The following is a 25,578-nucleotide window of genomic DNA, read 5'->3' as shown; positions in this document are numbered from 1 at the left end:
GTCCATTAGCAGGTTTAAATACTCTGCTTAGTGACATTGGCAGTCAAGCATGAAGCAGACTGGAACTGACCAGTTATCTTTTTTTTTTAAGATAACCAATTAACCATTTAGTCGCAATGAATCGACTATAAATTTCCAATAAGTTTAAAATGTCCATCCCAGTTTCTCAAAGTACAAAGTGATGTCTTGAAATATCACGTTGGTTGAATCTCATGGCCCTTATTTGATATCTCCTCGACTCCTCTGCTTAACCGGAAGTTGTTTGGTCTCAAAGCTCTTATTTCTAACTTGAGGACCAAGGAGTGAGCATCGAGGAGGGTTAACGAGGAACTATAGGCAAGGAAACACGAGAGCAGCCTTTCCGGAAGCCGTGCAGCTCAAAATCTCTGCCCGGATGCTTCAGAGGAAAGGACGTCTTATCTCTCTAAAACACAATTTGCTCATTGCCTCTCTCCTCGCATGAGGGGAGGAAGGGAGGTAAGTGGAGGACTCAAGGAGGCAATTGAAGCAACATGAGATGCAGCGATGCTTTTATGAAGTAGAGAGATTACAAGCACCTGGATGAGCACCTGAACGCCTTCCTTTTAAGGAAAGGCCAAAGCCAAAAGATGAATGAGGCTTGTTTGTAGAGTAAGATGTTTGAAAATCCCTCTCTCCATGACAACAAAGCACATCTACAGGAGGCTGTGGAAGACGCATCTTAAACTCAAACCTGCTGCCACCAGAACCTAATTTCCTGAGCATGTGATTTATGGATACAGACCATCGTGGACTGACTGGCTTTCCTTTTTTTCCTTTACCAGAAAAAACAAAAAAGGCATGTCACATAAAAGAGAGTTACAGCGTAATCGCATGGACTCCCTTGCCTCTGATCAGAACACTCACGGTTGATAGAACACAACAATTCACCGCAAATGTCACTGGGAGTCACTTCATCGGATTGACAACCATGACAGGGGAGGGAAACAAACACAAGAAGCAAGTCCATACAGATAAGATATGTCCCAGGTGTTGTAGCTGAAAATGAAACTAGAGACCATCTTGTGATGGTATCACACCAGCAGCGATGCCAAAGTGCAGGGAGGGTTGATTGTTTTTCAGCTACACGTGAGTGAGTGTGTGAGTGTGAGTGTGAGTGTAAGTGTGAGTGTGTGTGTGTGTGTGTGTGTGTGAGAGAGAGAGAGTGTGTGTGTGTGTGTGTGTGTGTGTGTGTGTCTGGGCTTGTTTTACTATATTCGTGGGGTCCAAAAACCAGGGAATACAGTATACTTGTGGGATCTGCACAGACTTGTGGGGCCCAAAATGCTGGACCCCACAAGTTTAAAGGGCTGTTTGAGGGTTAAGACTTGGTTTTAGGATTAGGGATAGAATTAGGTTATGGTTAGGGTGAGGGTAAGGGTTAAGGTTAGGCATTTAGTTGTGATGGTTAAGGTTAGGGTAAGGGTTAAGGTTAGACATTTAGTTGTGATTGTTAAGGTTAGGGTAAGGGTTAAGGTTAGGCATTTAGTTGTGATGGTTAAGGTTAGAGTAAGGGGCTAGGGAATGCATTAGGTCAATGACGGGTCCCCACAAAGAGTGAAACAAATGTGTGTGTGTGTGTGTGTGTGTGTGTGTGTGTGTGTGTGTGTGTGTGTGTGTGTGTGTGTGTGTGTGTGTGTGTGCGCGCCATCATGGCAAAATGTGTTCCTGAAGTAGGGTTGCAATTATTTTTTCGATATTGGTTTTATTTCCACCGTTATGTGGGATGCAAAAACTCTAAATAATGAAACATAACAAATACAGACACTTCCATCCAGGCATTTTATGAAAATTGGTTCAGAATTAACTTAGCTAGTTGCAGTCAGTTTTGTAGACCTTGTTAAATGAATCTGGTGTTGGCCAAATTAAAAACTGTTTCTTAGTTGCTGCCATAAACAAACACTTTTTCAGTGGTTCATGAAGACACTTTCACAGACAGTATAAAAATTGTTTTTGAACAGCGTGTTTGACAGATTAGTCTTGTGTCAGAATGTTTTAGATTCGTGTCCCAGCGGTCGGTTCTTTCCCTGCTGACACTCCTTGATCTTGTCAGGAGTCTTTCCGGTATTAATATTACCCCCGCCCTTCATCTCTGACCTCCCTCTTCCATTTCGGGATTGTCTTGAACAATCAGCTTGACTGGCAGAGCGATGAGAGTGTTCACCAAACGTCAGAAATATAAAGAGTTTATAAATGGGTAGCCTCAAAGTCGTTTGCGATGTCCTTATTGAGAAAGTTTAAGAGAATGCAGCGTTTTGAGGAGAATTTCTCTTGCTATTGCGCCAGCGGGCCCGGGCGACGTTGTCCTCCAGAGGCTGCAGCATGGCTCAAGATTGGATTGAAGAAAGTGAAGATATTGGTATCATATGAAACTAGACAATCGAAAGGAATCCAATGGTACCAACCATGGCATGCTAGTTGGCGAAGTGGCAAAATAATGCTCCAAAGTTGGGCTAAATTTTGGCAAAGCAAAACCTAGCATGGCCATTTTCAAAAGGGTCCCTTGACCTTTCACCTAAAGATATCTGCATGAAAATGGGCTCTACGTGTACGCACAAGTCTCCCCTTAACAGACAGTTCGGCCAATAAGCATGCAGTTTTCCTAATGCAGTACTGTATAAATGGTGTATTTGAATATTTCTGCATACTGGGGTCTTGGTGTTGCATAAATTGGGTCTGACTGGAAAGCTGAGACTCTTGGGGATTCAATGAGAGCAACTGTATTCATGTGTGAACGGACGGGATATTTACTTCCAGAACCACACTGTTGAGCTCTATATATGTATGGTATACGTATATGTATCAGAAACTCATCAGTTTGGTTCCAAATTACAATACATACGACAAACAGTTTTCAGTGGCAGCGCCTCAGAATCAATGTGCAATAGCTTTTACTAAAGCTGCTATTTGTTTAACTGTAGTTCACCCTCCATACGAGGGGCATCCAAACCAATCTCTCCAGGAGCAGTAGTGTCAATAGACCAACATGCAATGCAGCCACAGCGTGTTGCATTTTGAGTAACAAGCACGGTTGAGATCAGTGACCCACGACACCCAGCTGAATGATCACATTTTAAAAAGCTATTTCTCTGCCTGAGGATGCCCACGTTTCACTATGAGTAACAAGTTCACACCCCTTCACTGAAGCCTTGTCAAAATGCTTTCTGGGGAATAAAACTTAAAAAGAGAGTGAGCACTTCCAAAGCATTATTTACACATGCATTGAGCATCACAGATTGATGATATCAAACCGCTGTGGTATCGAAGAATAGTTTTTACATTATATCAGTAACACAGAGCTCACAGGTGCTATGATGAAAAGGCGACAGTTTGCAAAAATGTAGTGCCAAATATCCTGGAAGTCTCACAGTTTATCACAAAAAGACAAAAGATGTTTTAAAAGGTATTTTAGGAATACAGGACCTCTGGTGCTCACTCTGCAGATACCTGTTGAAATAGAAATGTTTACATTAAGTGGGAAGGTATACATTGGGATGAAGCTGCAAAGATGAATCGATTGGTTGTCAACTAGTCTATATCCACGACGTTCCACTTCTGGGATTGCTCCGATGTCCGTCCCCTTCCTCTTTCTTTGTGTCGGCGTTCTAACCTCCGGTGGATTTGTGAGGACTATGGTTAACTGCTCCTCAGATCTCTGCAGGGTAAATCCAGACAGCTAGCTAGACTATCTGTCCAATCTGAGTTTTTCTGTTGCACGACTTAAACTACTTTTGAACGTACACGTTCCACCAAATCAAGTTCCTTCCTGAGACTATTTTGCAGAGGCACCGTGTCTCTGTCCGGAGCTTAGCCCCGCCCAAGATGATTGTGATTGGTTTAAAGAAATGTCAATAAACCAGAGCAAGTTTTTCTCCCATCCCAGAATGCTGTGTGGACTAGCCAAGCCAGACCTTCCTCAGCACTGCTGAGTGTAGTTGTCAAGTATTAAATTAATCGCCAACTATTTTGAAAATCGGTTTGAGTCATTTTTAATGAAAAAAATAATAATAATAATTCCAGCTTGTTAAATGTGAATATGTTCTAGTTTCTTCTCTCCTCTGTGACAGTAAACTGAATATCTTTTGAGTTGTAGACAAAACAAGACATTTGAGGACGTCATCTTGGGCTATTTGGGAAACACTGATCCACATTTTTCACCATTTTCTGACATTTTAGAGACTAAACAACTCATCCATTCATCCAGAAAATAATACACAGATTAATCGACATTGAAAATAAACGTTAGTTGCGGCCATAGATGGGGAAGATTCTCATGTTTACAACTCAAGATGGCGACAGTCTTATTCTGCTTCTGCTTTTTACTCCGCTGTCTTACTACCTTTGAACACCATTTATACTTCCATATTATTTAGCACAAAGTCAAATAGAGAGCTGAAACAATAAGTTAATTAATCGTTTGTCGATCGACAGAAAATCAATCACCAGCTTTTTTTTTGACAATTGATAAATTGTTTCAGAGAAATTTCAAGCCATCAAGGCAAAATATTGTCCTGTTCCAGCTTCTCAAATGCTACAGATGCAATGGTCTCATCGCAAAAACAAGTGTTGTTTTGTATTCCGGTCAAAATAAGTTTCTAAATCTTTTTTATATCCGCACATTACTAAATATTTCAACACAGAATCGCTGAAGCAACCCCCCTATAATAAGGGTTGGCTTTATGAAGGCTGCCAATGTAACATTAAGTCAGATGGAGTCCGAACGGAGTATAGCTTAAACAATTTAAATGTTTTATTCATCACATCTGAATACGTGACTTTTACAGGTCCCCTTTAAAATGATAATGAACTGATTCCATCAGAATAATTAAGAGCTGTCCATCCATTAGAATCCTATGCAGAGTCAAACTAATGGCATTCCTTGGGCATAAATTGACATAAATTGACCACGCATTATTGTGCTTGGTTGTCCGACTCCAAGTAGAGCTGCGACTCACGATTTTTTTCATTTTCGGTTAGTTGTTTGGTCTCTAAAATGTCAGAAAATGGGGTGCCCGGATAGCTCAGCTGGTAGAGCAGGCGCCCATATATATATATATATATATATATATATAGAGGTTTACTCCTCGACGCAGCGGTTCGACTCCGACCTACGGCCCTTTGCTGCATATCATTCGCCCTCTTTTTTCCCTTTCATGTCTTCAGCTGTCCTGTCAAAATAAAGGCTTAAAATGCGACAAAAAGTCTTTTTTAAAATGGTGAAAAATGTGGATCAGAGTTTCCCAAAAAGCCCAAGATGACGTCCTCACGTCTTGTTTTCTCCACAACTCAAATATATTCAGTTTCCTGTCACAGAGGAGAGAAGAAACTAAAAACATATTCACATTTAACAAGCTGACATCAGAGAAGTTTTACGGACTTAAACCAATTGATCGATTATCAAAATAGTAGGCGATTAATTTAATAGTTGACAACTAATCGATTCATCTTTGCAGCTCTAACTCTATAAATAAGCCATCCTATCAAGCTGCAGGACAACTTGCATCTGCGGCGGCGTTAAGGTTTCTCAGAGACAGATCGGTGCAGTGTTAATCAAAGCCCTCATTAAATTTTAGGGTTGGGCATCGTTTGGATTTTAACAATTCTGATTCCAATTCAGACTCTTCCTTTCGATTCTTCCAAACAATTCCAATAAAGAAACGATTCTACTGAAATTGTAATTTTTGAAACGATTCCAAGTAGGAATCGGCTCTCGATGCCCAATCCTATTAAATTATTATTACATTGTTGAACGCCCTCCTTACAGTTATCACTTTCACTGACAACCGTTTAACATCACTTCAGAAGAGAACCTCATTTATTTTACATTAGGACAAGCGTAGGGAATTTGCTGTAAAGAGGAAACTTCCTGCAGCCATCTTAGTTTGCTAAGCCCTTTTCTGAGCATTTGGTAAGAGCCAGATGAGATAACTTCATTTATTTCAGCTCCGGCTCTCTTTCATCTCCATTTCCCAGCTGCTAAGCCCCGTCATAACAGTAGCATGTGCGAGTGACTTTTACTAGCAGCTGTAAAAGGCAATTTTACCCTTTATGGACTCTGTGAGCTCAGAATGAAGGTTAAAGCAACAATACAGGATGTGGTGGAGATATTCTCAATGCTTTTCCAAGGCTTAAGCTGAGATATTATGAAGGGAAAAGAATGCTGTTGAATGTGGCGTCTCGCAGCAGAAATAATGACAAGCTGCTGGATCTTTAAAAGTAAACCATACACTGCCCAGAATTATCAGATATTGGTAGACATGGGTACATCCCATCACCCTTAAATTGCATCCACATTGCCTTCCCTTCTTTGCATTATAGGCTGCATCTCATTGCCCTTATTTGATAGCTCCTTGACTCCTCGGTGCTATATGCTATATATTCCACACACAAAAAAAAAACGTATTGCGCAGGATAAAGCTGTTTTCACACATACAGGCAATTTGCTTCATGTTCCTCGCCTTAAAAGTTCTATTCATTTTTACTTGGGCTGGCTACATTGCACGCATGAGCGACACCATACATGAGAGCAGCGCGTTAAGTGGTGTATCTGCTCCGCGGTGATCCGCTCTACAAGCATAAAAATAAATAAATATATACATTTTACGCAAGGTGTGTGTGACCAGGAAATGGATCTTAGGGCCCTATCTTGCACCCAGCGCGGCGCAGCGTAAAGCCAGACGCAAGTATCTTTGCTAGTTTAAGACCAACGCAGTTTTCCGTCCAGTGCCCGCGTCGTTTAAATAGCAAATGCAACTGTGCCCATCCGTGCGCCCATGGGCATGCTGTTCTTACAGGGAGGTGTGTTCAGGTGCATTCTGGGCGTGCTGGTCTTACAGGGAGGTGTGTTCAGGTGCATTCTGGGTGTGCTGGTCTAACAGGGAGGTGTGTTCAGGTGCATTCTGGGCGTGCTGTTCTTACAGGGAGGTGTGTTCAGGTGCATTCTGGGTGTGCTGGTCTTACAGGGAGGTGTGTTCAGGTGCATTCTGGGCGTGCTGGTCTTACAGGGAGGTGTGTTCAGGTGCATTCTGGGCATGCTGTTCTTACAGGGAGGTGTGTTCAGGTGCATTCTGGGCATGCTGTTCTTACAGGGAGGTGTGTTCAGGTGCATTCTGGGCGTGCTGGTCTAACAGGGAGGTGTGTTCAGGTGCATTCTGGGCGTGCTGGTCTTACAGGGAAGTGTGTTCAGGTGCATTCTGGGCGTGCTGGTCTTACAGGGAGGTGTGTTCAGGTGCATTCTGGGCGTGCTGGTCTTACAGGGAGGTGTGTTCAGGTGCATTCTGGGCGTATTGCTCTCTTGAGGCAGCAGGAAGTGATCACGCCACTGACCAACAAAAACCTGGTCTAAAGTCAATAACGCAGCATTTCATTGTTATTTTAACAGAGCATTAGTAAAATGCTCCTAGGCTCGTGCACAGCGCGCGCACACTATGCTTGTTACACACACAGGGACACACAGCAGCACACACACATGCAGAAGATTACAAATACAAATATTATGGTGCAAATCCTCCATCATAACAGCAATGCTCCAAGGTCCAAACGCGCCTGGCTTTTAAAGGGAATGGGAGATGATCTCTGATTGGTTGATTGCATGTTGCGCCCCAAAACACACCTCTGATTAATGAAGATACTAAGGACAACCCTTTAGAACCAGGCGCCAGGCACACGGACCATTTTTTCTGCCGTCAAACTAGCAAAAGTGGATTTGGACACGCCCTGAACACACCTGCGCCAGGCGCTTCACACCGTGCGCTTAGATCATTAAAACAGGGCCCTTAGTGTCATTATTTCTTTTAAATTATATTAGCAATATCCTCCTGAGAACCAAGGAAAAAAAATGTTTCCTAATCATATTTTTTGTGATTTCATACTGTTTAAGGTTAAAAAAAATATCTTACAATTTTAATTTTTTTATTTTTATTTATTTAAAGAATGTCCACTGTAGTGGACAACAGGATCATTTGAGTACGAAAACAGACAAATTTGGAAGATGTGGAGTCATTATTTACATGAAGATAGTCCTGATGTCCACTATAATTGACATTCATAAAATGGCAAATTTTTCAAAAGATACATAATGTAGTTTCTGTCAGAACTCAATATATGATTCCTAACACCTTAATGAACAAGAAAATATATTATTATCATAGTAACAAAACCATAGACAAATAATATTTGACTCATCTCTCATATTTCCATGAAATGTGCCTGTTCCTATGCTGTCCATTTTGGATTGAAAGATAGAGGCGGTTCCCAGCCTCCCAGCCAATCAAATAACACATCACCGAAAAGCCCAGGATGTCCTCTGTACAGTCCAGCAGGAATTAAGAGACTTGCACAAAAGATTCAAAGGAGAGGAATGAAACTCAAATGTCCACTACAGTGGACATAAGTCAATGGACTGGGTCTCAGGAGCAAACGACTTAATGCCTGTCAGTGAGTGTATTGGCAGTTCCATTCTGAGAGTTTCTGTTTCTATTTCGTCCTCTGATAACAGCTGACAGTAGATTGATGTCGCTGCATTTCTGCAGTAACACAGACACGGCCTCGGGCCCGCTTCGAACTCATGCTGTGAGCGGTATGGGAGAAAACTGGAAAAATCCGCTCTGCGCTCCATCCAAAATCCCATGACTCATGCTTCCCGCTCGCCCGCGCTCCGCTCACATGCTCTGCGTCACACCGCTCTCTTTAACCGGTTTCTACCCTGGCAGAAACGCCATAAAAAAACTAAACATCTAAACTGTTTGCACACCATGTAGCTCTGTTACTACAGCACCGTGTGCATTACTCCAGCATGTTAAAAACTACAAAGCTTGACAGACTTCCTGCGCAAAAATGTTGAACATTTCTTGGTTCCAGCTTCTCCAATGTGAAGATTTTGCTTAAATAATTTGTATTTGGTCCTGCTGGTTGGACGTAACAAACAATTTAAAGTCATCTTGTAATAATTTTAACTATATTCTGACACTCTGTAGAACAAAAAGGATTAATCAGGGGGAAACGGATTGAGAATAATCAAAAGTTGCAGCCCTAGCATTTTTTCATCCTCCTTTTTGCAGCTGCTTTTGAATCCTGTTTATGCAGAAAAAAGAAATATTTGGCCCATTTTGTTGTTCTGATCAAACTCGGTTTGGTTTCCATTTGACAAATTATCAATTCCTACATTTGCCTACACGCTCTCAGCTGACTGAATACATTAACACTTGTGGTTCCTAGAGTCTCCAAAAGTAGAATGGGAGCCAGAGCCTTCAGCTACCAGGCTCCTTTCCTGTGGAACCAGCTCCCAGGCTGGGTTAGGGGGGCAGACACCATCGCCTCATTTAAGAGTAAACTGAAAACTCTCCTCTTTGATAAAGCTTATAGTTAGGTTAGATATGGGTCTATGGTGGAGTGAGGAGTTGCAGCGTCCGCCTAACCCGGCCCACCTGCTTCTCTTCGTAGTCATCAGATTTATTGATCATATAATCAATAATATAGTGTGAGTAGAGGGAGGCAGGCCAGTACAGCCTCTCTCATCAATGTTTTCATTTGTTTCCTTTTGTATGCATCCTGTCCCAGAACTGCTTGTTACTAACCTATCTCTGGGGAGTTTACTCCCCGGAGTCCTTATGTTTCTTCTTCCCTTCAACGCCCGGCCGCGTCCTGCTGCACCCACCCGTGCTCTGCAGCGCCACGTTTCATCCCGCAACGTCCTGCTGTGACATGAACTACAACGACTACCTTCAAAGTCACTGTTCCATTATTTTCAATGCGACTATCATCGTCTTCACACCCCCAACCGGCCCCGTCAGACACCGCCTACCAATCGTCTGGGTCTGCCGAGGTTTCTTCCCAAGAGGGAGTTTTTCCTTGCCACTGTCGCAATAGCCATTTATAATGCTTGCTCTTGAGGGAATTACTGTAATTGTTGGGGCTTTGTAAATTGTAAATTATAGAGTGTGGTCTAGACCTACTCTATCTGTAAAGTATCTCGAGATAACTCTGTTATGATTTGATACTATAAATAAAATTGAATTGAAAATTGAATTGAATTAAGCTGAGTCCACACACAGCTCTACACAAACCCCAATATTCCTGTCTTGCTTTGAAAAAATCAAATACTATGAATCTTTAATGATGCTCAAGGGAAATTGGGTAGTGTTAAATGGATTCCAACTCCCGCAACTGTCATGTAAGGACCTTAAGCCTATGTGCAAAGGACTAATTACCCAAGGGAGGTTCAGTAGTGAGAAAATACAGTTAACAATGTGGGAATTTAATCTGCTGCATCTTTAATCCGTACAGTAAAACCTGCTGAAGACGGATGTTCATTTCACGTTTATTTGAATATTTAATCTGTGTCCCTGCACCGACAGCATCTTTGGATCAACCTAACTTGGCCTGACCATGCTTTCTTTCTTTTAGTTTTTTTACTTAGCGCAAGTTTTACTTTGTACACTAGCTCATTTTTCTGTTTGTCATTATATTTTCCACCTGATGTTTTCACTTCCTGTGCCAAAGAAAGTGGAAGTTTTATTTTAATACGTGCTTTCTGCCGTCACCACTGGAGTACATTTTAATTATCATGCGGTAGAAGCTGTTTAAAGAAGAAGATTAAAACTTTTTTTTTAAGATTATTTTGTGGTTTTATTGCCTTTATTTATAGGACAGATTAAGTCAAGAACGTGGGAGAGAGAGGGGGATGCAATGCAGCAAAGGGCCGTGGGTCGGAACCGAAACCTGCGGCCACAGTGACAAGGACTGAGCCTCTGCACATGGGGCACACGCCCAACCAGGCGAGCTAACTGGGCGCCCCAAGAGATAAAAACTTTTGATTACCGCCTTGAAGTTTATAGGAGCTGACTGAGACACTTGATATGAGATTTGTATTACTTGTATGAAAGATTATAAGCACAATGCATTCCCTGGACCATCCTAGAGAGGCTATTATTTCATATTGCAGAGAAGAAAAATATTGCAATGTCAGTTTTCTCAAATAGCGTGCAGTATTTGCATTAGAGCTGCAAAGATTAATTGATAAGTAGTCAACTATTAAATTATTGGCCAACTATTTTAATAACAGATTAATCTGTTTGAGTCATTTTCAAAAAAAAAAAAAAAAAACAAGTAAAACTTGTGTGATGTCAGCTTGTTAAATGTGAATGTGTTCTAGTTTCTTCTCTTCTCTGGGACAGGAAACTGAACATCTTTGGGTTTTAGACTGTCACTTTGAGCTTTATACGCTATTTTCTGACATTTCATAGATGAAACAATGAATTACCGGTAACTAGGCGAGGATATTATTTTCAGAATCACCGAAAAGAATCATTAGTTGCAGCCCTACTTTGAATGTTTACATATCGTATTATCAAAAAGGCCAGGTCTATTTCTTGCTTTAATTAATACTCTAACAGCGACCCGACCACGGATAAGCAGACGAAGATGGATGGATGGATAACAGCGGGGGTAAGTTTCCAGCTGTGGCCAAATAGAAATGTTGCGTGGGAGTAATTGTCCCCTGTACTCACCGTGCTGAGCTGGTTGCTGTGCAACAGCAGCCCGGTCAGCTCGCTCAGCGACTCCTCCACGCGTCTCGTGAACTCCGCCGACGGCAGCCGCTGGGAGCAGAAGAGGTCCATCGCTCGGGCCGCCACCTGGCAGGCCGTCAGGATCAGGTCACGCGGTCCCTGCGGCGGGGGGTCCCTGCACGCCGCCACCACCGAGTCCAACAGCTGGCACACGGAGTCCACCAACACCGACCCCGCACCGCCGTCGGGGCTGAACCACAGCGACTCCAGGCCTCGGTTGTTTTCTTCCACTCGGTGCAGGGCGCATAGCGACTGCAGGAACTGCTCGTGAGGGAGCGCTGCCGTCCCGCGATGACCGGAGGGAACTGGCGCGGGAGGGAACGCGGCGGCAGGCCGGGGCTCCAGCTGCAGGAGCTCGGGAGTCTCAGAGTCGCTGGCCGGTTGAGGCTCGCCGCTGTACGCCTCGCTTCCTGGCCCAAACAGATCCTGCGAAGCGTTGTACATCGTGTTGTCCTGGCCTGGAAGATTTTACACAGAAAGTCAGTATCTATGGGCTTCAGACAAGCCTATAAAAAGGTAAACTAGTATTTGTTTTCCATGTTTTGAGGCAGACCATGGCTGAATCTCAGTTGTCTTATTTGACATCTCCTCCAGTGTTTCCTCTATGTTGATTTTGTAGTGTATTTCTGCCGCCACGGTATCAGAAATAGGGCTGTACAAAAAATTTAGTCACGGTTGCCTTTTAAATTATCCTGCCGCTCCCATTGCAATTTAACAACCAGTAGAACTATTCAGAGGTTATTGGGCCTGTCCAGTTTAACGCCACATACTGTTGTGTCAATGTAGTTTATTGTCAAAACGTTCAGAAGATGGAGGAGGGATCTCTGGGGAGCTATTAGCAAGGATACAGAGAGCAGTCTTCTCGGAAGCAAAGTTTGGCCAGAACGACTTCCGGTTCAAGCAAGAAGGGGAGCGATATCAAATAAGAGACTTGGGATCCACCCCATGTATGCAACGTTAGGCAGTGGTGGAATGGCACTAAGACATTTACTCAAGTATTGTACTTAAGAACAAATTCAATGTACTTTTATTTCCATCTCTGCACCTTTTTTATACTTCTCTGTACTCCACTATATCTCGTAAATATTGTACTGTAGTAGAGCATCTGAATACTTCCCCACCACTGTTGAAAAGTAAACGTTTCAGAATAATTCATTCTTACAGAGAAGCTGTGTTTTTCTGCTGAAAAGGGGAACTTGTGGCAACAACAAAAAAAAAGGGCAGAGAATGTTATGAATATATCCAAGCACAGAGTGTGTCTCTGCAGATGCTGTAAGTCTGGAGGAGAAGATATCTCGAGGACAGATGCATCCTGACACTGAGCGCACGGCCCTGAGGTTATCTCAGCAGGCTGCTAATGATCACCTACATAATGCTCATGAATGTTGAGTTGTCAGGGTTACAGCTGCTTTTGACCCGGTCAGTGTGTATACTTTACCAACAGCAGACTCACAATTTCTTCTCACCAGACAGCTATAAAGTATCGGTGTGATGATTTTCAATCGCAACAATTTTTCATTATACAAAAACCCAACAACCGACATGGCATCATGACTTACACACCAAATGGCGTGTTACCTGTACGCATTTTGAGCTATCCACATGTATGTCTACGCTGTATACAGGAGATGTAAACATACCTTATCGCGAGAACGTGCCGTGCTATCACTAGAGCAACGTAAAAAAAAAAAAAAAAAAAAAAAGATTGGGAAAGGCTTTAGTAACACAAAAAAACGACAGTAACCGACGTCGTACCTTTAGGCAAACAATAAAAGGTTGGGATTACGAAAGAAACATTGGGGAAGGCTTAAAAAAAACAAAAATACAGCTGATAAACGCCACACGTGGGACACGATCCCGGCTCTCCTGGGTGGAAGTCCTGTGTTTTACCCGTCCGTGGACTTCCGCCTTTTCATACTACTCGCTACGGCGATAATTCACACGTAATGTAGGTCAATGGAGGCCAAACGGCGTTGACAAAAAGGCTAAAAAGCGATTATGCGTCTTGATAACACGGCAAAACGGCATATGAATTTGCGTGTCATACATACGCCACTTCATGAGCTCAGTCCGAAACAACTTTAACGACGAATTCTATCAAGTGGCTCTTGAACAGATCAGTGCACCGATTGTTTCTTTCTCAAAAACGAATAGGTGGCACATCATTTTGAAAAAATACACCACTGCGTATAAAAAAAGAGGAAGACAAGGAAATGTGGTTTTAGAGGGATGGGGCGTTCTTTTCTCTGAAGCATCACGTGAGTTCGTCAGCTGTGTGGGCGGAGTTAGCAACGGCTTTCAGCTGCACGGCTTCTGGGAAGGCTGCTCTCTGTATCCTCGCTCATAGCTCCTCGGAGATCCCTCCTCCTTCCTAGCTCCTCAGGGCTGGAATAAGAGCTTTGAGACCGTCTTCAAGAAGGAGGGCCAGAAAAACTTCCAGTTTAAGCGAGGAGAGAGGAGATATCAAATAAGAGAACTGAAAAGCAAACTAAGACGCGAGGAAGGGAAGCAAGTGAAGGAAACGTGGATGCAGTTAGAGGGCTCCTGCAAACTGCCTGTGTGGCGGCTGCGTGGTGTTTTCTATGTCTTTACACTAGGGCTGGGCAATATGGAGAAAATCAAATATCACAATATTTTTGACCAAATACCTCGATATCGATACCGCAACGATATTGTAGTGTTGACTATAAAATATTTACACAATGAGATTTGTGATAAATAATCATCAGTAATGTGGATATAATGACTAAGTGGGTAAAGGCAAATAATACAACAGCTAGAACAGTCTGGTAAGTTCAGAAAATGACATCACTTTACTGTAATGCAGCCTCTAAAACCAGGAAAAGACACTTATGCCATATCGCGGTATTACGATATCCAAAATCTAAAACGAAATTGACTCTCTTATCACAATATCGATATAATATCGATATATTGCCCAGGTCTACTTTACACACCAGAAAGGTGTCTGACGCGGTGCTGCTGCTGCTAGCCTTGTCTGGACACATGGATGTTTCCCATAAACATAAATAAATACTGATTTGATTACAGCAAAGACAACGTCGGCAGTATTGACGGCAAAATAGGCTCCAGAATATTTCCTTTTGTATTGACAGGTGCAATATTTGAAAATCGATAATTATTTTTACATGTGTATCTGCATCTATGTCAAAACCTTGAGACTTTCAAACATCAACATGTCATTTATTAATATGTATTTGTGTCAAAATGACATATAAACATCTTTTCCTATTCTATTTTGCCTTGAAACTCTTCCAACATGCTTTTGTGTCGCGTGAAAAATAGGCGTCGGTTCTATTTCTAGCATGCACGCGTTTTCAGCTCGGCTCGCGCCTGAGACATGCGTGTCACGCAGGCAGTGTGTAAGCTCTAACCTGTTACCATGGGAGCCGAAATATAAACGGACACGCCACGCAGCTGACACGCTCACGCCACGCAGGCATTGTGCAGGAGTCCTAAGGACCTGGGACGCAGCCAGGGAGGCCTACCTGCTGCCTCCGTGGTGCTCTTTGTGTTGGTCACTCTGGTGAGCAGTAACTCCTGCCGCAGCTTCAGCACCTCCTGCTGCAGCCCCCGGGCTTTCCCCCTCCAGCTTCTATCCTGGCTCATCAGCTTGCAGGCCCAAGCCTCAGCATACTCTCTGCTACTCACACCCGAGGGCCTGTTCTTTATTATAGCCACTGCCAGGGCGGCTTTGGCCTTCTTGAAAAACCACTCCTCTTTACTCGCTCCTAAGAAAAATGTGTATAAAAAGTGAGGAGGGCAGACTTTCAGGGAAGACAGCCAACAAAACATCCACAGTAGGGGTGGTACGGTTCACAAAACCTTTGGTTCGTATCACGGTTTTAGGGTCATGGTTCTTGTTATTTTTTTCTTTCAATCTTTAACAATCCAGAAATATACTTCAGCATATGAAATATAGCTAAAATTAGCACATTGAATGCATGTTGCACAATGCTTGGACACAGTGGCAGTTCTATCTATTGTTTTATCATTTATCATTGTCATCATAGTTAACATGAAATCCAAAATGTTCCCACACACCAGACTATATACGATGCTGGCGCATCCCTAAACTCCGGGCAGCCTTCCTTATCTCTCCCACTTGCCATTTCTACACGTGACGTGACCTGCAGCAGCAGCACGCCACACGCCACTAGAGGAGCGGTCAGATTCAGACAGATTCAGCAACTGTAAGGCCTACTTCTCGCTTAAAATGTTTTCAGAAACACATACGAACAAGACGCCATTAGAGTCTGTTTTGAAATTCGGGGGCAGCAAGACCCACGTGACGCGTTCGTCCAATCAGCTGCCATGTGTTGCGTTCGTCACGCTCATCCCCCTCGTCATTTCCAGTAAGTGTTTTAACATAGGTGTCGAAAGTGGGCACTACGGCGGTAAGTGGTTAGTGCACATTAACAGCGTACCGACAAACCGTGCGACGCACACACGCTCCGAACCGAGTCAAGCCGACCGAGTCAAGCCGACCGAGACAAGCCGACCGAGTCAAGCCGACCGAGACAAGCCGACCGAGTCAAGCCGACCGAGACAAGCCGACCGAGTCAAGCCGACCGAGTCAAGCCGACCGAGACAAGCCGACCGAGACAAGCCGACCGAGACAAGCCGACCGAGTCAAGCCGACCGAGTCAAGCCGACCGAGACAAGCCGACCGAGTCAAGCCGACCGAGACAAGCCGACCGAGTCAAGCCGACCGAGACAAGCCGCCCGAGACAAGCCGACCGAGTCAAGCCGACCGAGACAAGCCGACCCGAGTCAAGCCGACCGAGACAAACCGACCGAGTCAAGCCGACCGAGAAAAGCCGACCGAGTCAAGCCGACCGAGACAAGCCGACCGAGTCAAGCCGACCGAGACAAGCCGACCGAGACAAGCCGACCGAGTCAAGCCGACCGAGACAAGCCGACCGAGTCAAGCCGACCGAGTCAAGCCGACCGAGACAAGCCGACCGAGTCAAGCCGACCGAGACAAGCCGACCGAGTCAAGCCGACCGAGACAAGCCGCCCGAGACAAGCCGACCGAGTCAAGCCGACCGAGACAAGCCGACCGAGTCAAGCCGACCGAGACAAACCGACCGAGTCAAGCCGACCGAGAAAAGCCGACCGAGACAAGCCGACCGAGTCAAGCCGACCGAGACAAGCCGACCGAGTCAAGCCGACCGAGTCAAGCCGACCGAGACAAGCCGACCGAGACAAGCCGACCGAGACAAGCCGACCGAGTCAAGCCGACCGAGTCAAGCCGACCGAGACAAGCCGACCGAGTCAAGCCGACCGAGACAAGCCGACCGAGTCAAGCCGACCGAGTCAAGCCGACCGAGACAAGCCGACCGAGTCAAGCCGACCGAGTCAAGCCGACCCGAGTCAAGCCGACCGAGACAAGCCGACCGAGTCAAGCCGACCGAGTCAAGCCGACCGAGACAAGCCGACCGAGTCAAGCCGACCGAGACAAGCCGACCGAGTCAAGCCGACCGAGACAAACCGACCGAGTCAAGCCAACCGAGCAGTTCGGATGTTTTCTCATGAACAGTACCACTGTTCATGGGTTAGGGTTACGTGTGTCAGTACCCGATTGGTTCCACCTGCAAAGCGTCTCCTAAGCAAAGAGGCTGAGACGGACCACGGAGTGAAAACACTGAGAAATACGCTCTTAAGAGTCTGTCAGCACACGTTTCAGTGAGATCTATTCGGATCCTCTGCACTTCATCGCGACTGTACTTGATCCGTGTTATAAAGACCATTACTTGGATGCGGAAATAAAGCAGGGCGCACGAGAAATGATCCAGGCCGCGATGGATGAGGAGAACCCGCGTGGAGACGGAGCGCGCACGGAGCAGCGCCCAGCGCAGGAGATCAGAGCGCAGAAAAAAAGACTCGTCTCTCTGCACCAGATGAGGGGCATCCACCCTCGTTGTCTGATATGTTCAGGGAAATCCTGCAAGAAAGTGTCTCAAATAATAATAATAACAATAGGTAAGCTATTCTGTTCTTAGGCTACTATATACTGTATGTGACAGATCAGATTGTAGCCATATTTCTGCTAGATATTTTTTTTAATTAAACTTTAATATTAATTTATACAATTGCAATGCCTTGATTTTAGTAAAGTTAGTACACAGTCATAGCCATAAATGCAATGGTATTAATAATTGGCATAATTTCTTTCGGTGTTTCGGTTTTCGGTCTTGGTTTCCTCTTTTTCGGTTTTTGGTTTCGGCCAAGAATTTTCATTTCAGTGCATCCCTACTTATAACGTTAAACTATACCTTTGTTCTTCACGGAAACATCTAAAATATAACTTATAACGTTAAAATATAACTTACAACGTAACATTTCGTTAAAATATACGTGCCACTTTCTAAAGCCACGTGGCGTCTTATCGCGAGGATGTCTTATCGAGAGGCTACGTCTTATCGCGAGGCTACGTAGGTTGCGTTCAGGAAAACTAGAAACATTTGGGATTAGGAAAAGAATAACGGGGTTAGGGTTAACGAAACAACAAATGTGAAAAAGAAATATCAATCGCGGGACACAAAGTCAAACGAGGGACTCGATCCACGCTCTCCTGGGTGTAAGTCCTGTGTTTTACCCATCCTCCACCCTGACCAACGTAACGGATTTTCGCCCTTTCATACTACCAAAGAATTTCTAATATAGGAAGAAGTTCCACTCTCTCGTTACTTCCGGCTTCTGAACTGGTTGCAGTTCCACCAGAGATCCATATAGGGGGCGCTGACAGGCCAGTGCAGAATGACTGGGACTCTATGAAGCTATACCACATATATACAACACAGCTGACAGGTTAGGCTCTCCCTGTTAATACAACACAGCTGATAGGTTAGTCTCTCCCTGTTAATACAACACAGCTGACAGGTTAGTCTCTCCCTGTTAATACACGTGCTAGAAAGGGGTTTGCTGATGTTTTAAAGACCACGCCGAAATATTCACTCTGACATTCAGGCTCTGCTTCGGATGCCGTCAAGCTGGATCTCCGATCGTAATCAGACCTTCGCTGACCAATCAGCATTCATTAGCAGAATGCTAGCGTGTTATGGGCAACAACGACTCACCCTGTAAGAAATCAAAAGGACATAAGTACTTGTTCATTCAACTTTCGACCTATAACCCATGTTGAACTTGCAAAAACTACAATCAAATCTGAGGTTTCTCAACAGGAATCAGGCGAAAGAGACACATTTAGCTGTCTAGCTCCATAGACTCCCATTCATTTAGCACTGGACCGCCATCACCCCCAGTGGAACTCTGGTGGAACTGCAACCAAATTCGGTACAATGGGGCTGAATAGGGAGTGGAATGGCTTTCTGTAGACCGGCTTTGATACTACTCACTACTGCGTCAATTCATACGCAAGTACCGGAAGTACATGCCACTGGCACTTGCCACTTAAAAATCTAACTCCCTCTCCACATTCATGGTGGACGGAAAGACAACATAAGGGTTCGTGTGTAAAGTAACTAAAGCTAGTGGAGTAAAAAGTACAATATTTCTCTCTGAAATGTAGCGGTGTAGAAGTAGAAAGTGGCATGAAAAGAAAAGACTCAAGTAAAGTACAAGTAGCTCAACATTTAGATACAGTACATTCCACCACTGGCCAGAGAAACTCGAAATCCAGCCACGTTCCTAGTTGTATGAGACGTCATCACGTTCATAGTTGTATAAGACAATATGTTTCACAAGAAGTAAGCCCTCAAAGTAATGCAACTTGTGCAATGAACAAATCACGAAAGACACGCAGTGATTTTTCAAAAAAAAGTGACTGTAATGTTGCAACGATACAATTCGTAATTGACTTCGCTTGCTCTGTGCTAAGTTATCCAAACACGCGTGCACAAACTAGCACCGTAACGTTGGCTAAAATACCATTGCTGCAGAAAACAATGACAACCCCGCCTTTACATGACCCTAAACTAGGGCAATAAGGCTGTAGCTCGCTAGCTGAACTCACCGACATGCTAACCGTTAGCTAGCTAGCTCATGAACTAGCTACAACATCAAGGAGTTAACGTGACATTGACGCTTCAAACGGTTAACGTCAACTGTCAAACTAATTCGTTACCCTTTTAATTAATTACCTTTTGAATGATTCTCTTTAGTATCCATTGCGTGGCGCCTGTTGTCCTTAAACTCCCCCCCCCCCCTGTTGAAAGTGTGCAGTCGTTACAACAACGTTGCTACTTCAGCTGCACCGTAACCGGCTGCCTGGACAAGTGTTATAACGAAATCTGTGACCCGTAGGCGATATTACGAATCCCACTATGGCCACGCCAAGACCCGCCCTTCAATAGCGTTCACACACTACTATTGGCCAGGCGTCCATGCTACTCGAGGTGAAATGCCTAACCCCAACCAATCGAGCTGCTTCGTAGGGCGGGTCTTGGCGTGGCCATAGTGGGATTCGTAATTTTGCGACCCGTAGAATTCTGTCACACAATGGCGGCCATGACACTACTTATCAAATGTTCTCCTGGTCACAGCTCTCAAACAGTTACATGCATAAACGGCCACTCACAAGTGTTAGCAGCAGGAATAAAAACTGACCTAAACACTGACAGTTTAATTTTATTAAAACATTTTTATATTATTTATAATTATTGTATTACAATTATTACTTTTTGTAGTACTTAACATCCACTTTTTTATTTTATTAGGATCCCCATTAGCGGATGCAGAACATCAGCTACTCTTCCTAGGGTCCACACCATTGACATATATAAACTGGACCAACAGATCCCATGTCTCTGGACGGAGACCAGTGAAGGATATTAGAAGCACTTTTCTGGTGCTGGCTGAGTGTTACTGAGCAGCCTCCAACTGAGCTTGAAGACGTAGATGTGACGTGAGCAACCTGTCTGAAAGTGTGAAGTCTTTTGGTAGCTGTGCCAAGAGAAATCTCAATCATTCCCAATCTTGCAGACTGAGAGCGTAGGTATATGTAAGGAGATAACATAGGCACAGGCTAATTATTGCTAACTAAAATGCTAGTTAACATTAGTAATTAAAGGTCCCATGCCATGAAAATTTCACTTTACGTTCCCCCAGCCTGCCTATGGTCCCCCAGTGGCTAGAAATGGTGATAGGTGTAAACCGAGCCCTGGGTATCCCGCTCTGCACATCCAGCAGACAGGGACGGACATCCAGCCGAATTTCCGGCGGTACCGGAGCAATCTCAGAAGTGGAACGTTGTGGATATAAACTTGCAGTATAAACAGCTCTGCTGTGGAAACTTGTTTAAGAGTTAATAGCTAATCTAGCATATTGGGTGGAGGTGGAGATGGAGTGCAGCCAGGCTTCTGTCTGGAGAAATATCTCTTTCCAGGCGTCCCCGACCAACTATTCTTCATTTGGAGAAGCAGCAGCTCGATACAGAGGTCCTGCCGGATCACTGAGCCGCTCACCTCCTCTCAGAGTTCGAGGCCAGCCACTTTCCCAAGGAATCTCATTTTAGGCCGAGAGTGTCCATATAATGCGATTCCCTCAGTCAGTGCAGAGCCTGCAGGCATAGAGGGGAAGGTCGGGAGAAGCTCCGCGGGACGATGGGGAGCTTTGCTTTGTTACCCAGCAACATGATGAATCTGCTGCACAGTATGGATGTAATCTACAGAGTGGACGCTGAGAGAGTGAAATGAAGTGTGACAAATGATTTATGCATACAATCTCCCTTTGATTGTGCAAGGATCGACCCTAAAAGAGAATATTGTTTGCCGAGAGAAAAGTCATCTCCAACAGATTTTTCAATCAGCTTTGCCTCGGAAGTAATACGCCGCTAAAATGCTTCAGTTTTTAATTAAAGTGCTCATATTATGCTTTTTGGCTTTTTCTCTTTCCTTTATTGTGTTATGTATCGTAATAGGTTTATGAAGTGAAAAAGACCAAAGTCCACCCCGACGGGACTTACCATCTCCAACAGAAACACTGTTCACACACTGCTCCAAACAGCTCTACTGTAGTCCAGCCTTTACTTCAGAGACCAACGTGGTCACTTTGGAACACACGTTATAATGCTCACCTAGCTGCTAGCATGGCACGCCCTCATACTCTGCTTCTGACTGGCTAGTAGTCCTTACCTAGGTACTGTCAGGGCACGCCCTCATACTCTGCTTCTGACTGGCTAGTAGTCCTTACCTAGGTACTGTCAGGGCACGCCCTCATACTCTGCTTCTGACTGGCTAGTAGTCCTAACCTAGCTACTGTCAGGGCACGCCCTCATACTCTGCTTCTGACTGGCTAGTAGTCCTTACCTAGGTACTGTCAGGACACGCCCTCATACTCTGCTTCTGACTGGCTAGTAGTCCTTACCTAGGTACTGTCAGGGCACGCCCTCATACTCTGCTTCTGACTGGCTAGTAGTCCTTACCTAGCTACTGTCAGGGCACGCCCTCATACTCTGATTCTGACTGGCTAGTAGTCCTTACCTAGCTACTGAGCATGTGCGACTCCCAACAAAGATGGAACAGAAGTGAGATGTCTCACTCTGTAGCTAAAACAGAGAGCTCAACACACAGGGTGAAAAGAGGAGCTGCGGCAATGTGCAGTACAACAAAAATATGGTGTTTTTAGAAAATTACATGTGAACCTATTCTGATATAACCTCTAAATACAATTATGAACCTGAAAATGAGCATAATATGAGCACTTTAAAGGAACCACCAAACCTAGTGTGTGCAAAGTTACGGAGCCCGTTCTCGCGTCCAAAAAATGCTCCCAGAGGTTGTTTGTTCAAGCAGCAATTATGACTCATCTTTACGTTTCTAGTGGCCGCGCCTTCTAGTGGCCGCAGTAGTTATGACAGGAGAAAAGCAGGAAGTAATGTGACAAAATATAAAAGCGCCAAATTTTAACGTAAGGAGGCAAACAAACACAGGACTTTCACTACACGTTCAGCGCAAGTGCGTAATCTGAAGTGACTGAATGTGCCTAAACCTAACCAAACTGTGACCACTTCACTAAGTTATCGATGTGTTTAAAATTGCAAGAGTTGATAAAGATAAATTTAGATAAAATTTCGCCAAATGGGGCCACCGCTACGATGTTTATCAAACGCTCCTGTGGGTCGTATCAGAGGGTGGAAATAAACAACCGCTATTGTCGAATGGTTTAAAGCAGTGGTTCCCAACCTTTTTTCCTTGGCGCCCCCCCTACTCATGTCTAAGAAAAGCTGAGCCCCCCCGAAACCAAAGTTGAGGTAACTCTCCAGATAGAGCCTTACTTTCTTTTTTGATACAGAGGAGTTATCAGCACGGTTAAGATTCTCTTCCATGTTTCATTTATAAAATAGTGATGCCGTGGCGGCAGGAAAAACGAGGATACAACAAAATACTTTTGTATACATTATATATTGTAGTGTATTATCACAATTTGTTTAACATGTGCAAATATATATATATTTTTTTCCTCAACCTCAAACCAGATAAAGACTTGCGCCCCCCCTGTGATCTTTGCCGCCCCCCCTGGGGGTGCCCGGACCCCAGGTTGGGAACCACTGGTTTAAAGGACTAATTTGATGTTTTTGTCGCGTTGCACCTTGTAATTATTGATTTTAAAAAGTTCTAAATTTATGATATATATATATATATATAATTTTTTCGTCTGCTCCAAAAATCAACAGATAACATTAAAAATACAAACAAACATCGCACGCACGCACGCACGCACGCACGCACAGACACACACACACACACACAGACACACAAACACACACAGACACACAAACAAATAAACACACACACACACACACAAACCAAACGTGTAAGGTAACATGTAAATATATATTTTATTATTATTATATTATAAACTGCTGGACAGAAACATTAGCAATCATTTTTATAACCATTTAGGTCATTGAGCGACATTGCATCAAAGTCTCTGGTTTCAGCTTCTAAGATGTGAACATTGGCGTCTTTTTATCACCTTTTATGCTGATAAATGTAATATCTTTTTTGGTTTTGTAAGGAATCATGAAAATAAGCAGTAGTTGCAGCCCAGACTTTTATCATTAGCAAAAGAGAGAGAGAGTGAGAAAGTGAGTCAGAGAAGGATTTTAAAGAGCTCTTTCTTAGACTCATCTGAAGGACACACAGCTACAAAAGCTACGAGCCCCCGCTGAGTGGAGACTGATTGATACAGAGGCTCGGCTGATATGATCAGCTGATTATATCTCAGATAAGATGGAGCACAGGCGAGGTCACGTCCTCTGTTTTTCCTGCTGGAACCTGGGGGCAGTTTGACATTCTCAATTTAAAACAAAATGGGGATTTTAAATGCTGATTTTTGTTTTTTTAAATTACGTTTTGGTGCTGACGTAAACGGTAGTAACGAAACCTCGTTTCGGTGCCTGACTTTACACTACACTCGACAGCAGGTAACGTTAGCCTACCTTTAGCTAGCAGCTGGGTTAAACCCAATGGTTAAAATGCTGACAGCTAACGTTAAACAGTGTAAAGTGTGACTGTGTTTCCCTGTAGAGGATTCCAACAGCGGGACGTAACAGCTGCCGTTGTCGGAATTAAACAACACAGACGGTGCGTTCACTTGAAACCGGTAGCCTCGCGGTGCATTCAAAGTTATTGTAAAATACCCTTTTCCCATCTGGTGTTTTTTTGTCATTTACCAGCAACTTACTGGTGAAATAAGTTATTGTTATAAGTTATAGTTATTGCATTATTATTAAATCTTGAATTTTGACCATATAGCCTTAGCAGTAAACAAGCCGTTCTTTAATGTCGCCGACTGTCGTTTAGTGGGGGAGAGCCGGGACAGTTGAAACACTTTCTAATTAAACGTAATTTACAAAGCAATATATCATGTTTCTATGATATTCTATTCTAAAACGTCGTTTCATTAGGTTTTTACGTGGGTTAGGCCACTGCACCTCCAAATAAGTGCCCTTAACGACCCACAGTCCGTCAGTCTCCATAGGATAACATGGGACCCTCCATAAATTATTGTAGAAACACAGATATTTGTGCATTTACTTAAAATATATGGAGTTACAGACAGGTCGGGGACAGTAGAAACAGCTGTTTCAACCGTCCCGGCATTATAGCCTGTTTTGCTTTCCATGTAAACAAGCATTCAATATAAAAGTCTGGGATTGTAGAGAACACTAAATGGTCTACTGAATAAGCAGGTAGTCAAACCTTTAAATGAAAAACACTCATTAATAATCGGAAAAATTGAACCGCTAATGAAGTTTACTTCCAACAATCAAAACTTGTTTATCACCTGTAACTCCATGATAAAAGGAAATAACAGGAATATATTTGGCTGATAGTAGGAGGTTGTCGGAGAAAACTGGAATTTCAATCATCCCGGCTCACCAGGCATCATTTTAAAAGTATCGCTTTAGCACCAGTATCGGAAACAACCCATCCGATACCCAACCCTAGTGACAACAGTTAGGTTTAGACACCAAAACGACTTTGGTTTGGGTTAAAAACACAGCTTTTGTCTTTGTTTTCTTTCTTACATTTGACACTAGCGCTTTTACTGTATATTGTATAATATATATATATATATATATATATATATATATATATATATATATAAAATATATATAAATGTATATATTTTAGTTTACTCGAATTGTATGCATGTATTTCCTCTCACATTATTATCCTTGAAGCTTTGGCAATATTGCTGTTTCTGACATTCATACCAATAAAGCAATTTGAATTTAAAGAGAGAGAGAGAGAGAGAGAGAGAGAGAGAGAGAGAGAGAGAGAGAGAGAAAGAGAGAGAGAGAGGGGAGACAGATGTAGAGAGAGAGGGGGGAGAGAAGGAGAAAGATGGTGAGAGGGAGAGACATGGAGAGAGGGAGGGAGAGATGGGGGGGGAGAGAGAGGGGAGAGAGAGATGGAGAGAGAGAGGGGGATAGAGAGAGACTGGGTGAGAGAGAGAAAGAGAGAGAAAGACAGATGGAGAGAGAAAGAGAGAGAGAGAA

The 25,578-nt window shown here is 43.7% G+C and overlaps 1 protein-coding gene across 2 annotated transcripts in view; it reads right to left on the bottom strand.

Moving 5' to 3' along the window:
- The window catches only part of mei4 (meiosis-specific, MEI4 homolog (S. cerevisiae)), a 68,748-nt gene extending 48,886 nt beyond the window's left edge, over window positions 1-19,862 (bottom strand). Inside the window, exons 1-3 of one of the 2 annotated variants that reach the window (XM_028605278.1) lie at window positions 19,712-19,860; window positions 15,095-15,337; window positions 11,526-12,043 (exon numbers count right to left, since the gene is read on the bottom strand). In XM_028605278.1, coding sequence (XP_028461079.1) covers window positions 11,526-12,043; window positions 15,095-15,337; window positions 19,712-19,739 — 789 coding nt within the window. In that variant the 5' untranslated portion in view covers window positions 19,740-19,860. Of the gene's footprint in view, window positions 1-11,525; window positions 12,044-15,094; window positions 15,338-19,711 lie in introns of both variants that reach the window. The other variant, XM_028605279.1, reaches the window with a different exon arrangement.
- Between the last annotated feature and the right edge of the window lie 5,716 nt (window positions 19,863-25,578).

Source organism: Perca flavescens, chromosome 18 (assembly GCF_004354835.1).
Source record: "Perca flavescens isolate YP-PL-M2 chromosome 18, PFLA_1.0, whole genome shotgun sequence".
Taxonomy (NCBI): domain Eukaryota; kingdom Metazoa; phylum Chordata; class Actinopteri; order Perciformes; family Percidae; genus Perca; species Perca flavescens.
The sequence above is the reverse complement of the archived record's forward strand: the minus strand, read 5'-3'. Positions and strand labels throughout refer to the sequence as shown.